The 13,933-nt window shown below is 56.2% G+C and overlaps 1 protein-coding gene across 3 annotated transcripts in view; it reads right to left on the reverse strand.

Annotated features, from left to right (window-relative positions):
• Nucleotides 1–13,933, reverse strand: part of GALNT9 (polypeptide N-acetylgalactosaminyltransferase 9) — a 98,345-nt gene that overhangs the window by 46,127 nt on the left and 38,285 nt on the right. For all 3 annotated transcript variants that reach the window (XR_011541908.1, XR_011541909.1, XM_070627352.1), the window contains exon 3: nucleotides 1,807–1,973. Coding sequence is in view for 1 of the 3 variants with exons in the window: in XM_070627352.1 (XP_070483453.1) it covers nucleotides 1,807–1,973 (167 nt within the window). In the remaining 2 variants the exon portion in view is untranslated. The remainder of the gene's footprint in view (nucleotides 1–1,806; nucleotides 1,974–13,933) is intronic.

Consider the following 13,933-nt stretch of genomic DNA (forward strand, 5'->3'; position numbering starts at 1 on the left):
GATGGATGGAAACAAGGTGAGTCCACACACACAACGGAGCATGACTTGGCCTCAAAAAGAGGGGATCGTGACTCACCCCACCAAAGGAGATACGCTGGTCCCAGAAGGACAAACGCCATGTGCCTCCCAGGGGAGTCACACTCGCAGAGAGAAAGTAGAAGGTGGCGCGGGGGCTGGGGGAGGGGCTAGTGTCGCTCAGGCCAGAGCTTTGTGTGGGACGATGAGCCCGGGAGAAGGGCGGTGGGGAGGGCTGCACAACCACATGGACGCACCTAATGCCCCAGGACTGTGTGCTCGTCTTAAAGATGGTCAATTTTACATTATGAGAATTCAACTCAATAAACTATTCAAAAAATTGAAGACGGCACATATAAAAGACAGGAATATATACGTGAGGAAACTCCCAACGGCCAATGTGCAAGCAACAAAATAAATAGCAATAATATCAGAGTTTAGCCAATAGGAAAAAAACAGAAAAAGAGAGCGGTCTGGAGCCCTCTGAGTGGATGGGGACAGCCGTCTGCGAAGACGACACGTGGGCTGGGCCTGGATGAGGAGGAGCCGTGGGGAACATGGGCGAGGGCTCCGGCCCGAGTCCCGGGGGAAGAGGGCGGGAGGGCAGACGGTCAGGGGCTGAGCGGGAGAGGCCTGCGAGCCCGTGGACCCAGGATCCCGCTTCCGGGCGCTTGTTAACCCTCCCCGAGCCGCGGTCTCCCAGCCTCCAAGCCACGGTCTCTCATCCTCCCCGGTAGACGACATCCACCACTGGGAGACCCATTGTCTCCCCGGAATCACGAGGCTGCAGGGGACGCCCCAGGAGGGCAGCCCTGGCCCCACGTGCGGCTCAAGCCGGAGCAGCTCCTCGTTGCTGGGACAGCCCTGTCCTGCCCTATCCAGGGAACGACCAGCGCTCGCTCCTCTGACAGCACCGTCCAGGGCTCTCCCCGGTGTGGACATCCAGAGAGACACTGGGCTGGCGCTTCCTCGGGCCCACCGCCCGCCTCCTCCTGGAGGGCTTCCTGGAGGGCGTCTCCGCTCTCCTCGGCCTCCTTACTCCCGAGGGGAGGGGTCGTGAAGGACTTATCCCACAGGCACAGCTCAGCCCCCGGGGCTGCTCATGGTGGGGTTCGGGCTCCCCTCACTCTGCCTCTGCAGAGGAACAGGCGAGGACGGGCCTGGGGCACCTCCGGGCCTGTTGGGGTCTTTGAGTCCTCTGTGCTTGGTGGGGGCGGGACAACGTGCCCTCCATGGAGCTTGAGGCTGAGGCCCCCAGGGGCTCTGGGTTCTGGCTGTGAGCCCGGCTCCTCCCCCAGCAAGCCGCCCATCTGCGCTCGCGTCTGCTGGTCGACAATAAGGAAAAGGGACCAAGAGAAACCAATGCTGGGGTCTTTCTGGACAGCCTCTGTGGGGTCGAACAGCAGCCTCCCAAAACTCATGTCCACCCAGAAGCTCAGAAGGTGACGTTACTCGGAAGTAGGGCCTTTGTAGATGTAACTGGTTAAGGAACTGGAGACGAAACCCTCCTGTACTTAGGGCGGGTCCTAAACCCACTGACAAGTGTCCTCATAAGAAGAGGAGAGACACAGACACACCAGGATGAGACCTCGTGAAGATGGAGGCAGAGACAGGAGCGATGTGGCCACAAGCCCAGGATACCAAGGTTGCCAGCAGACCCTGGATGAGGCAGCAAGGACCCTCCCGGGCCCCCCAGAGAGAGCACGGCCCTGTGACACCTCACTTCAGACTTCTGGCCCAGAGCTCCAACACGCTTTCCCTGGCTGGGCCCCGGGGGGGGCCCCAACTCACCATTGTCACTGTCATCGTCCACCAAGATGACCTCCTTGAGGAGCTGGGAGGGAGTGTGGTTGACCACGCTGTGGACGGAGCGCAGGATGACTGAGAGGGCCTCATTGACGAAGATGAACACCACGGAGATCTGGGGCAGGTCGTCGGAATAGGTCATCTGTCTGCACCTGCAGGGGACACGGCATGTGGGAGCGGTCAGTGCTGGACGCAGCGCCCCACAGGAGGCCAACTCGGGCCACTTCTAAATCCTGCTGCCAACAAAGGAGTGACAGCAATGCTGTAAATGGAAAAGGACCAAACGTAGCAAGAGAGACAATGCGGCTACATTCGCCTGAGAAGCCGTGGAGCAGGAGCCCACTGACCCCCACCGGAAAGTAGAGACTTGCGCCTGGAAGGCATTCAAACCCCGTGGGGACCACATGGACCCTTTCCTCTGGGTGCCTTCAGAAGGCATGGAAGAGAGGTGATGGGGAAGGGTGATCACGTCACATGTGGTCCAGTGGAGGGGACCGGGAGAGCCCCGGCCCACAGCCCACGTTGGTCCCTCAATGCCCAGCTCTGGTCTGCATCCCGCGTGGGTGTGGAGCTGGTGGCTGCTGGGCAGGTGGCATCTACTGGGTGAGTCCTGCACCCAGCAGGTGCTGTGCCCTGAAAGGACATCCGTGTAGACAGTGATGGGCAGCCCGATGGCAGAATGCAAGTGTCCAATGAGGGCTGTTGAGACAGAGAGGTGCCTGCAGGGGGAGCCTGGGATCAGAAACCAAGAGGAAGCAACGGCCTTGCCAGACCTACGACTCGAGGGATTAAGGAGACGGAGGGGGTGTTGTCCTTCCAGAGGTCGACTCATGAGGGTAGGGGTGTGGGAGAGGAAGAGAAAGGAGCAGGGAGAGCGAAATATCCCACAGTTGGGATGTGGGATGAGGACAGGGAGGGAATGGGGAGGGGTCTGGGGCGCATAGTGAGCAATGTTTTGTTTAAATGACAGTTAAATGAAGTTTATATACTGAAGTTTATATAAATGAGTCTGGAGAAAGCAAAGGTGGCTGTTAATGTAATAATGTAACAGAATAAATTCACAGGGGACAAAAGGGAGTGAATAGAAACTCAGTAAAACTGTCAAAAATAAAGAGACGGAAAAAAGAGGAAACGAAAAATAAAGTAAGTGACTAAGAAAAGCAAGCGAGAAGGAACCCAGCTGAGTGTGTTGGCCGCTGTAATAAATGTAAATAAACTAAATCTCTCCTTAAAATGGCAGAGGCCGTTCAATTAACTTAAATACTCCCACACACGCACACACAACACTGATGTTTGTTGTTTACGACACACACAGTTAGAATAAACTGATAAAAAAGTCAAAAATACGCTGAAATGGGAAGGGGCCCCAGGCAAATCCCACTCCCTAAACCAGCAACAAGGCGCAAACATTGCCCAGGACAGGACTTCAGGTTGAAAACCCCACACTGGATAAAGAGGGCTCTTCACAAAGGGGCAGAACCGGTCCTGAGCCATTGCCACAAGGCGACAGGCAGGTGCGTGTGAAAGGAGAACCGGCTGGAAACATGAGGGCTTTGGTGCAAATACAAGTGCACACCGTCTTCCAGTCTGTCGGGCGGACGGAAGAGCAGCCCTATGAGGGGTCTCCTAGTGCGTCCCCGATGCCGGCAGGGAAAGTGTGTTTCCTTGTCCCCATGAATGCTTACAGACAGTGGTCATGTATGTGCAAAACAGAAAACCTCAGGTTTTTACAAAGTGGAGACTTTACAGGCCAGGTTGGCTCTGCAGGTGTGACCCCGGCAGTCACGTGGCCCCTCAGGAAGGGCCCCCGCCATCACAGCCCTCGCCCTGCGCATCTGTGCTCCTCTCCTCAGGAGGCCACCCGTTGCTGGGTTAGGGCCCCGCTGCGCCCCTGAGACCTTGTCTTCACTAATGACGTCTGCAACAACCCCACTTCCAAATCAGGCCACCTCGGAGGTGCTGGCATCAGGACCCAACAGATCCTTTTAGGGGACACAACTTAGTCCAAAACACCAGTAACGCTGATTCCACACTGAGGACGAGCTGCTATCACGGGTCATTGGATTCTCGGGGGCTGAGGGTGGGCACGGGTCAGAGCTGTCCTAGAAAGATAATCAATACTGATGATAACCAATCACGATGATCAGCAATCATGATGACAACTGATACTGACGATTAATAATGTTGATAACTAATAATAATGATCACCAATCATGATGATCACCAATCATGATGGTAACCAATAACGATGATAACTGATAACAATAACTGATACTGATGATAACCCATAATGATGATTAATAATGTTGAAAACCAATAATAAGGATCACTAATTATGATGCCAGGAACAGCTAAGCCCCCTGGGGCTGGCATGTGCTCCGCATATATCTTCCCACTCACTCCCACTTACTCCTTCCAGGAGCCCATTTATTTATTTATTTATTTATTTATTTTTTAGAGATTGGTGCCTGAGCTAACATCTGTTGCTAATCTTCTTTTTTTTTCCCTTCTTCTTCTCTCCAAAGCCCCCCAGTACATAGTTGTATATTCCAGTTGCAGGTGTTTCTGGTTGTGCTGTGTGGGACGCCGCCTCAACATCGTCTGATGAGTGGTGCTAGGTCCGAACCCAGGATCTGAACTGTCAAAACCCCGGGCCTCTGAAGCGGCGTGTGCCAACTTAACCACTCGGCCACGGGGCAGCCCCCAGGAGCCCGTTTTAAAGGCGAGGAAGCTGAGGCACGGAGGGCTGATTTCCCTTCCCGCAGGATGCGCTGGGCTGGGACTCGAACCCAGGCTGGCCACCTCAGGTGGGAGGTGGGACCGGGAGCCGCCCCGGCACAGGGAGGAGAGAGCCTCCAGGCCGCCCTCCCCCTCCTGTCACATCCTCAGGGTCACAGCTGGAGTGAGCAGCGCAGCCCTCGGAGCCGGACGGGAGGGAGCCGCTCATCGTCGGCGCATTGACATGGGCCCCGATGCTCAGCCGGGGGCTTCATCTCTCAGAAAGAAGCCTTCACTCCACCTTTCTGTAGAGGAGAAAGTTGGAACGCATGATTTTCATGAACTTGCAAAATGCGTAAAACAGGAAAAATCCTTGAGGGAGGACGTCCATCTTAAGAGGCACTGCTGGAGGAACTACCAGTGGAAAGGCAGCGTTCCCGAGAGGCAGGGCTGTGGGAGGAGGCCTGTGGGGAGGCTGCGCTCACTGCCCGGCCAGACGGCCATCGGGTCACGAGCGCCTGCACCATCTCTCCCCGAGCTCAGCGCCCTGTGCGTCCTTTCAAGCGTCTCGTTCACCCACTGGCTCTTTAGAGTCGATCTCCCCACCAGAACGCAAGCACCCCAGGAGCAGGCACCCAGAGCTATGCCTGCACACAGTAGGTGTTCACAAACATTTGTCAACCGGTGGACGAATGAGCAGTGGACGGACCCACTGCGCACAGCCCGGCCCAACACACTGTGAGCCTCTCCCGGCTCTGTGCCAGCTGCCCTCGTCCCCGCACAGCCCCCACTCCTGTCCAAGGTGTGGAGGAAGCCGGTCGACTTTGGAGGGCCTGGGGCCCCCGCCCTTTCCTCTCCCTCCACACCGGGTCAGGAGCCGTGGGGCCTCTCGGGCCTGGCCACGGGCCACCTGCACCTGTCGTGGAGCACTGTCGACCAGCAGGAACCGATCCTACACCTGCATGAAGTCGGCCAGCATCCGGCTGCTCTTCCCTGAGGACGTCTGCACGCGAGTCATCGCTCTCACAGCTTCGCATGGGCGCACAGAGGAGATCCTGTGCTGCCAGAGAGGGGAGGGGCTTTGGTGGGCATGCACGGAGCGGAGGGGTGGGGAACGTGGGGGGCGCCTTCAAGGAGAAGCCACCAGGAGTGACCGTGAGTTTAGACCCAAATTAGTCCGCTAGGGCTGCGTAACAAGCACCACAGCCTGGGCTCAAACAGCAGATTATCCTCCCAGTGCCAAGGCTGGACGTCCAAGATCCAGGCGTGGGGCTGGTTCCCCTGAGGCCTCTCTCCTTGGCGTGTAGACGGCCGTGTCCTCACGTGTCGTCCCTCTGTGCGTGTCTGTGTCCTCTTCTCCTCTTGTTAGGACAGAGTCCTGATGGACTGGGCCCACCGTCTGAACTCAGTCTCCTCTTTAAGACCCCATCTCCACACACAGTCCCTCCTGAGGTTCTAGGGTTAGAGCTTCAATGTGCGAATTTGGGGGACACAGCTCAGCCCACGAGACCCAAAGGGTGAGGAGGAACCAGCCTCACGAGGCCTGGGGGACGAGGGACCCTCGGGCACCATTGGGGGTGACGCAGAGCAGAGGGTGCTCACCGTGGTCGGGCTCCCGCCATGTCGCTCCCTCTACACCTGGCAGATCACGCCTGTCACGGACACACGCAGCTTCAAACTGCCTTTCAATTAGAAATAGTGCAGCATAGACAAAGCGTGTGGGTCCAGCACGAATTTGCATAAAGTCATCTCTTGTGCTTATAACACAATCCTCTTCGCAGTTTAAAAAAAAAATTGGTGTTAAACACGGAGCAGATAGAAAGGGGTGTTTCTCATACACAGCAAGGTGTGGCGGTCAATGAAGCAACAAAGAGCCTGGCGGTGCCCAGCCAAGAGCGGGGACACGCCCCTCGCCCGCGGCCAGCATGCGCAGAGGCCACACTCTGACTCCCTGGGTTGCCTCCACTCTCTCCTGAGGTCCAGCGCATGTCTGTCCCCAGGTCCCAGCGGCGTGTCCGCGTCCCCAGGTCCCAGCTGCGTGTCCGCGTCCCCAGGTCCCAGTGGCGTGTCTGGGCCTCGGCCACATGGATGTCATCTTGTGCCCACGCTCCTGCATCCTGCGCTTCCCACCGAACGTTCAGCCCCTGGTTGCCGCTGGGCTGTGGCAGTTTCAGGACAGTGCAGTGTCCCTGGCTTGAGGAGGTCACCACGTGTACCTCATCCTGCTCCTGGTGGACCCCACGTGCTTCCAGCTCTCAGCCCGCAGGTGTGCGGCTGGCGCGTCCTCTCCCGGGTGGGCTCCTGCACCTGAACTCGCCCTCCTGTGCCTCCGGCTCTGCAGCCCGTCTGTGCAGTGACTGCAGTGTTTGCAGCTCCGGCCTGTGCCTCTGCCCGGTGGGAGCGTCCCCCCCGGGGGCTCCGACGTGACTGAGGGAGATGAAAACACAGCGCCAGGCTGCAGCCCTGGAATAACTCCGTTTAAGTGGAACCAGAGAGTTCGTCTCTGTACATAAATAGCACCATTTCCGTCAGACAGAAAATTAACCAAGTTTATGGCGTTTGGAAAGGACTGGAGTCTGGCAAGGGCGCTGCTTGGAGAGAGCTGTGATGCAGTGACCGTGGCCGGCCCCATAGCGGGGTGGACAGAGGTGTGGGCACAGAGGGAGGGGACGTGGGGGTGGGGACAGGGGAGGGCACACAGGCATGGGGACAGAAAGGCCGGGAGCCACGGGGCCCCCATCACCCCTCCCGAGCGCCGAGGCTCTTGGTTCATTTTAAAATTGAAGGAAGACCAACGCATGGTGTGCGGCACACATTGAAACTTAGCTGATCAACGTTTCAACATTCAAACCTGCAGCCAGGGTGTCCCTCTCTCCCCAGATGGACACGAGCAGGAGACAGCACAGACTCACCTCCCCAGCCCTGCCCTCTCCAGCCGTCCCCTCTGTTCCCCGGGGTGACCAGCCGTCCCCTCCTGCAGCTCCACCGCTGTTCAGGCTGAGTCTGGATGGGGTCTCACCTACTCTCCCCTGACTCCTGGGGCCTCTCACCTAGCCCACCCATTCCTCCTCCTGGACACATTGTCCTCCTCTCTCTTCTGGGGGCTCCACTGTCCCGAGAAGGGTGCCATCTCTAGGACATGCGAGCTGGGCCCCTGCACCCCACACTCCTTGGAATTCCCTTCGGATCACCCCACAGCCCCCTGGATCTTCTGTGAGCACGCCAGGCCTGCTCCTGCCTCGGGGCCTTGGCACACCCTCCCTCTGCCTGGACAAGTCTCCCCAGGCGGCCATGTGGCTCCCCCTCAAGGACGCTGGAGGCTCACCCGCAGCCTCTCTGTGAAGCCCCGCCCACCTCACCCATGTCTGCTCTCCCTCTTTATTTCTCCCGGGACTCGTTCACTGACTGCATCTCTGCTCCCCTCTCCCTCTGGGCTGGAGCTGCATCTCTGCTCCCCTCTCCCGTTCACTGCCCCCAGGCACCTACAACGGGTGAATGTCTGTGCATCATTCTGTTTGAGGGTAACGTCTACAGTGTAAACTTGATTTGCAGCTATTTTCTCCCAGTTGGTGGGTTATCTTTTCATTTTGTTGATAGTTACCTTTGCCTTGTAGAAGCTTTTTAGTCTGATGTGGTTCCACTTGCTTATTTTTTCTTCTATTTCCCTTGTCTGAGTAGGCATGGTATTCAAAAACATACTGCTAACTCCTGTGTCAGAGAGCATACTGCCTATATTTTCTTCTAGGAGTTTTATGGTTTCAGGTCTTGGATTCAAGTCTTTAATCCATTTTGAGTTAATTTTTGTGTGTGGTTTAAGATGATGGTCTACTCTCATTCCTTTGTGTGTGGCTGTCCAGTTTTCCCAACACCACTTACGAAGAGACTTTGCTTTCTCCATTTCATGTTCTTGGCTCCTTTGTTGAAGATTAGCTGTCCGTAGATGTGTGGTTTTATTTCTGGGCTTTCAGTTCTGATCCATTGATCTGTTTGTCTGTTTTTTGTGCCCCTACCATGCTGGGTTGATTACTGTAGCTTTGTAGTACGTTTCGAAGTCAGGGATTGTGACGTCTCCAACTTTGTTCTTTTTTCTCAGGATTGCTTTGGCTATTCGGGGTCTTTTGTTGCCCCATGCGAATTTTAGGATTCTTTGTTCTGTTTCCATGAAGAATGTCATTGGGATTCTGATTGGGATCGCATTGAATCTGTAGATTGCTTAGGTAATATGGACGTTTTAACTAAGTTTATTCTTCCGATCCATGTGCATGGAACATCTTTCCATTCCTTTATGTCTTCTTCAATTTCTTTCAATAATGTCTTATTGTTTTCAGTGCATAGATCTTTCGCCTCCTTGGTTGAGTTGATTCCTAGATATTTTATTCTTTCTGTTACAATTGTAAATGGGATTGTATTCTTGACTTCTGTTTCTGCTAGTTCATTATTAGTCTATAGAACTACAACTGATTTTTGTAAGTTGATTTTGTACCCTTCAACTTTACTGTAGATGTTGATTATTTCTAATAATTTTCTGGTGGATTATTTAGAGTTTTCTGGAACACAAACTGATGCAACCACTATGGAAAACAGCATGGATATTTCTCAAAAGATTAAAAATAGAAATACCATACAATCCAGCTATCCCACTACTGGGTATTTATCCAAAGAACTTGGAACCTACAATTCAGAGAGACCCATGCAGCCCTATGTTCACTGCAGCATTATTCACAATAGCCAAGGATTGGAAGCAACCCAAGCGCCTTTCAACTGATAAGTGGATAAAGAAGCTGTGGCATACATATACACAATGAAATACTACTCAGCCATAAAAAAGACAAAATCGTCCCATTTGCAACAACATGGATGGACCTTGAGGGTGTTATGTTAAGTGAAATAAGCCAGATAGAGAAAGACAAATGCCACATGATATCATCATATGTGGAAGATAAACTAACACACGGACAAAGAGAACCGTTCAGCGGTTACCAGAGGGGAAGGGGGCGGGGGTGGGCATAAGGGATAAAGGGGCACATGTGTCTGGTGATAGATGAAAACTAGACTATTGGTGGTGAGCACGATGCAGTCTATGCAGAAACTGATAAATAATAACGTACATCTGAAATTATGCGATATTATAAACCGTGATGATCTCAGTAAAACAAAAGTGTAAACTTGAGGCTCAAACAATTTGAGGAAACATTCGCCACATGCACACACCACACCCACACAGACACACACGCGCACACACGTGCATGCATCCCACACCCCATACAGACACATGCACACACCACACATGTGTACACACACACGCACACACATGCATACTCACACCCATGAGCCCTTGACAGAGAGGCGGCCCCCACCACTTGGAGCATCTGCCTCACTGGGGGACTCTCCAGTCGCGGCCTGCCCACGTCCAGTCCATCCAGACCAGGGTTCCCAGTCTCGGCCTGTGCACCCTGCGGGACGGATGACTCGGCTAATGGTACTGTGTGTAGCAGCAACCCTGGCCCCCACCCAAGTTGTGACACCCAGATGTCACCAAATGCCCCCCCCAGAAACTGCCTGGCAAGAAGCCCTGGCCCAGGATCTGGGGTCTGGCCCTGGGCACTGGGGTTTGGCTTTTCTTTCCAGCCTCGTCCCACTCCTGGCACCGCCTAGGGTGCGAAGTGTAACCCTCTCAATGTCCCTCCATCCCCTTCCCCTGGAAAGTGAACATCAGCCCGAGTCCTGTCTGTCCTGTCCCAGGGCTGCGGACGTTTGTTGTGATCCTGCTCAGCCACTTCCTCGTCCCTCATAATACGTGGGGTCCACCCCCGTCATCACACTCTAAGTAGCTGGGTGGATGGAGGGGGACATGTGACTAAGTCCAGGCCAGTCAGCTCAGCAATAGGTTCAGGGACAGACATGTGACCAGTCAGAGCCATGGAGAGGTTGGCTGGGGCCTTGGGGAGATAGGATGTGAGGCTGGAGCAGCTGCAGCCATCCTGCAGTCAGTAGTCAGGCTGAAACCAATGACACCCATAGCAGAATCAAGAGATGGTGAGACGCCAGGTCCAGAGGACATCATCTGAGCCTTGAATCCAGCCTGACCTGAAGCCAGTGCTTCCTCCAGACTTTGTAGTTGCAAGAATAATACATTCTCTCCATGTGCCCCAGCCCCGTCTTTTTTTTTTTTGCTTAAACCAATTTGAGATGGATTTTCTGTCACTTGCGATAAAAGGACTCCTGATCCAGCGCAGGAACTGAGCTGCACGTTATGCAAGAATGCGCTTCACTGAGTGTGAGGACGCCTGTCAGGAGAGTTCTGCCTGGTCAGTCCCAGATCCCCTTTCCAAGAAGTGAGCTTCTCCCTCAGCAGAGAGGGAGGCAGTGGGGCCAGTGGGCCCGCCCGCCACCATGGCCATCGCACGCCCTGTCTCACACAGCTCATCCAGGGGAGCAGGGCTTCCTCAGCACTGCTGCTGCGGAGGAGACGGCTGCCTCTCTGTGACCCTGTCCTCATCCAGGACCTAGAGCATCCCAGTCTGGGACCTCTGTTGCCTTCAGAAGAGGGGGGAGCCCACAGCCAGACCCTCAGCTAAATTCTCGGCGAACCCTAGTCCCTGAGACTTGAGTGTCTCCACATCCTGAGACGCAGGAGATGAGTGAGCCAAACACCATGGGGCCTCTAAGAAGGAGCAGAGAAGCGAGGATGCCTGTCGTGGTTCACAGCCGAGATGCACAGACGGCCCAGGACACACGCGGAGAAGGCTGTGGGGAACTTCTGGGGAAATTTTCTCTTCTCTTAAAGAGAGTCAAGATGCAGGAGCATATTGATTCTAGCTCTTTGGAAATCTGGCCTGTGAGGATGTGGTGCTGGGAGCTGCAGCAACCATGTTGTGACCATGAGGACAGAAGCCCAATGTGCTGACTGTGGCAGAGCAGAGTCGGGAAGAGCCTGGGTCCCGGAGACGTCATTGAGCCACCAGTTGAACGACTCTGTCCCCCGCCACCTGTGTCTCTTGTCCTTCTGCTTATCTGAGATCAGAAGTCCTTTTATCATTGCAGCCATCTCTAAGTGAGTTGTTGGGTTTTCATCTGAAGGCATTCTCACTGACACAGAACATCCTTCTCCTTAGGGGGACTCCAGCTGCTCCCTCAGAACACTGTCTAGCCCTTCTGCCCGCAAACATCACCACACGACCGTCTGAGATAAGGTCGTGCTTTCCAAAGACATGGCAGCAACAGCTGAGTCTCCACAGGGACCGTGGCCCCCTCAGGCCTCAGGGACCTCCTAGCGCCAACAGAGCAGCGGGAGCGAGGCTGTGTGACTTCTGAGCTGAGTCATGAGGACAACGAGGCTCCGGGTGCCAGGACTTGGTTTTGGAGCCCGTGGCACCACAGAGGCAGCTCAACTCTGCACAGGCCACCACACGGAGAGGATGCCCGGGCCACGGGGGGCGCCAGGGGGCCGCGTGAGGGTGCTCTGGTGGACAGCCCAGGTGAGATCCCGGCATCATGCCCCCCCTGAGGTCCAGAAGGTTCTGCTCAGGGAAAGGACAAGCCCTCGCTCCCCTTCTGAACTCCTGCCTCTGGGTCCATCAAAACATGGTTAAAAGCAGCTAACTGTGGGGTGATGAGCAGTAGTCACAACCACAATGGGTCCATTTCCCAAAGTCTGGCCAAGCCCACCTTTTCCGCGGACACATGGTTTCCCGCACAGCGCTGGCCACACGTGGAGGCTTCCTGCAGCCTGGCCGTCGCTGCACGCAGGGTCAGCTCACGGCAGGGCACGGGCCGGGCTCCCACTCCCCACCCGGAGCCAGAGAAGCAGGATACCCCACCGCACGACGTTTCAGGGGGACTCACAAACCCATGGGGCAGCAGGGCGGTGGCGAGGCTCTTGAAAGCCCCTGCCGAGGTCTCGGTTGGACGCGTGGCAGGTGCATCCCGGCCGGCCTCACGGGGTCGGGGCCACGGCGGCCACACTGACAGAGATTTACGGGATGCGCTTTGTGCTGCCGGAGAGCTGAGCGCAGGGTGGAGAGGGGATAAGCGGCAGCGTCCCTCCCAGGGTAGCTGTGAGCTTCTCCCACTGACAGCAGGACACACATCTGTCTGCCGCCACCGTCCGGGGCTGAGCGCGCCCAGGAAGCTGCATCGTCAGAGGCCGCGAGCGGCACTTCTGGGCACAGCCACCAGGAGGGTTCCTGGAAGGGTGTCCCGGGGAGGGTTTCTGCAGGATGCTTCCTACACGTCTGCCCACCACGTGGGATGCACCCGCCCTCCCGGGAACATCCACGCAAACACAGAATCCAAAATGAGCCACAGCCAACGCCCACCTTCCTCCGGGCTGGGGCGGCCGGTGGAGCGGCCGAGACGGGATGCTGGTGGGCACAGAGGCACACAACTGCATGCACACACAACACAGACACACATACACACATCACACATGCCCTTACACACACGTGCACACACATGGCCTCTCGCACACAGATACTCTGGCACACACCATAGAGACAGACCCGCGTGGGACTGAGACATCAATGGTGCGTACTTATTTGAGGTCCCTGTTCGCACAGCTAAGGGCGAGCACAGATCCTGGACACACTCTTACACACACCCAGGCCCACAATCGCACAGACTCAGCAGCTGCGGGCCAACCCGCACACATCTTCACAGGGACCTGAGGCTGAGACACGGAGGCCCCGATTCCCTTGTGGGCACAGACTCATTGTACCACGTATTTGAGGAGACACAGGCGCACATGCTACCCTCGGACCTCAGAGCCGAAGCCTGATCGAGCCACCTATCAGAGACAGGACGCTGACAGGACAGAGAGGCCTCCCTCCCCTCCTCACACAGAGACAGGGGACAGCCACGGGCTGTGGGGTCGTGCACTGATGGGCACAGCTGCCGCCCTGCTGCCTGGAGGGCTCCACACGAGCCAGCTGCAAGGTGTGGCTGGCCCACAGCCTCCTGGGCCGTCTGGAGAGCTGCTGCTCAGCTGGGTGGCGAAGGCCATCAGGGCCTTGGACAGCCCTGGGGCTGTTGGGCCAGAGGCCAGGTGACCCCTCCCGTGACAGGGTCCAGCCCAGCAGGAGGCCTTCTGTTGGCCGGCAGCCCTGCAGGGCCTAAGTGCTCAGCCAGCCCTTAGGGTAGACGGCGACAGAAGGGGCAAGCGGGACCACAGGTGTTTTTACATCCAGCCCTGGCGGGATCCAGGGCAGCCCCGAGGCGAGTGGGCTCTGCCCCCATCGCCACAAATCCCAGCTGAGCGGACCCATGGGGCAGGCGGCCTTGGCTTTTCCCGCCTGGCCTCCCTTAACTCTGGCCTGGCTGCTCCGGGGACCAGCCCGGCTCCCAGAAGAGCCTCTTCCAAAGGAGAGACAGCAGGAGTCTCTGTGCCCCTCGGGGA

The sequence above is a fragment of the Equus przewalskii genome, chromosome 7 (assembly GCF_037783145.1).
Source record: "Equus przewalskii isolate Varuska chromosome 7, EquPr2, whole genome shotgun sequence".
In the NCBI taxonomy this organism is placed as follows: Eukaryota; Metazoa; Chordata; class Mammalia; order Perissodactyla; family Equidae; genus Equus; species Equus przewalskii.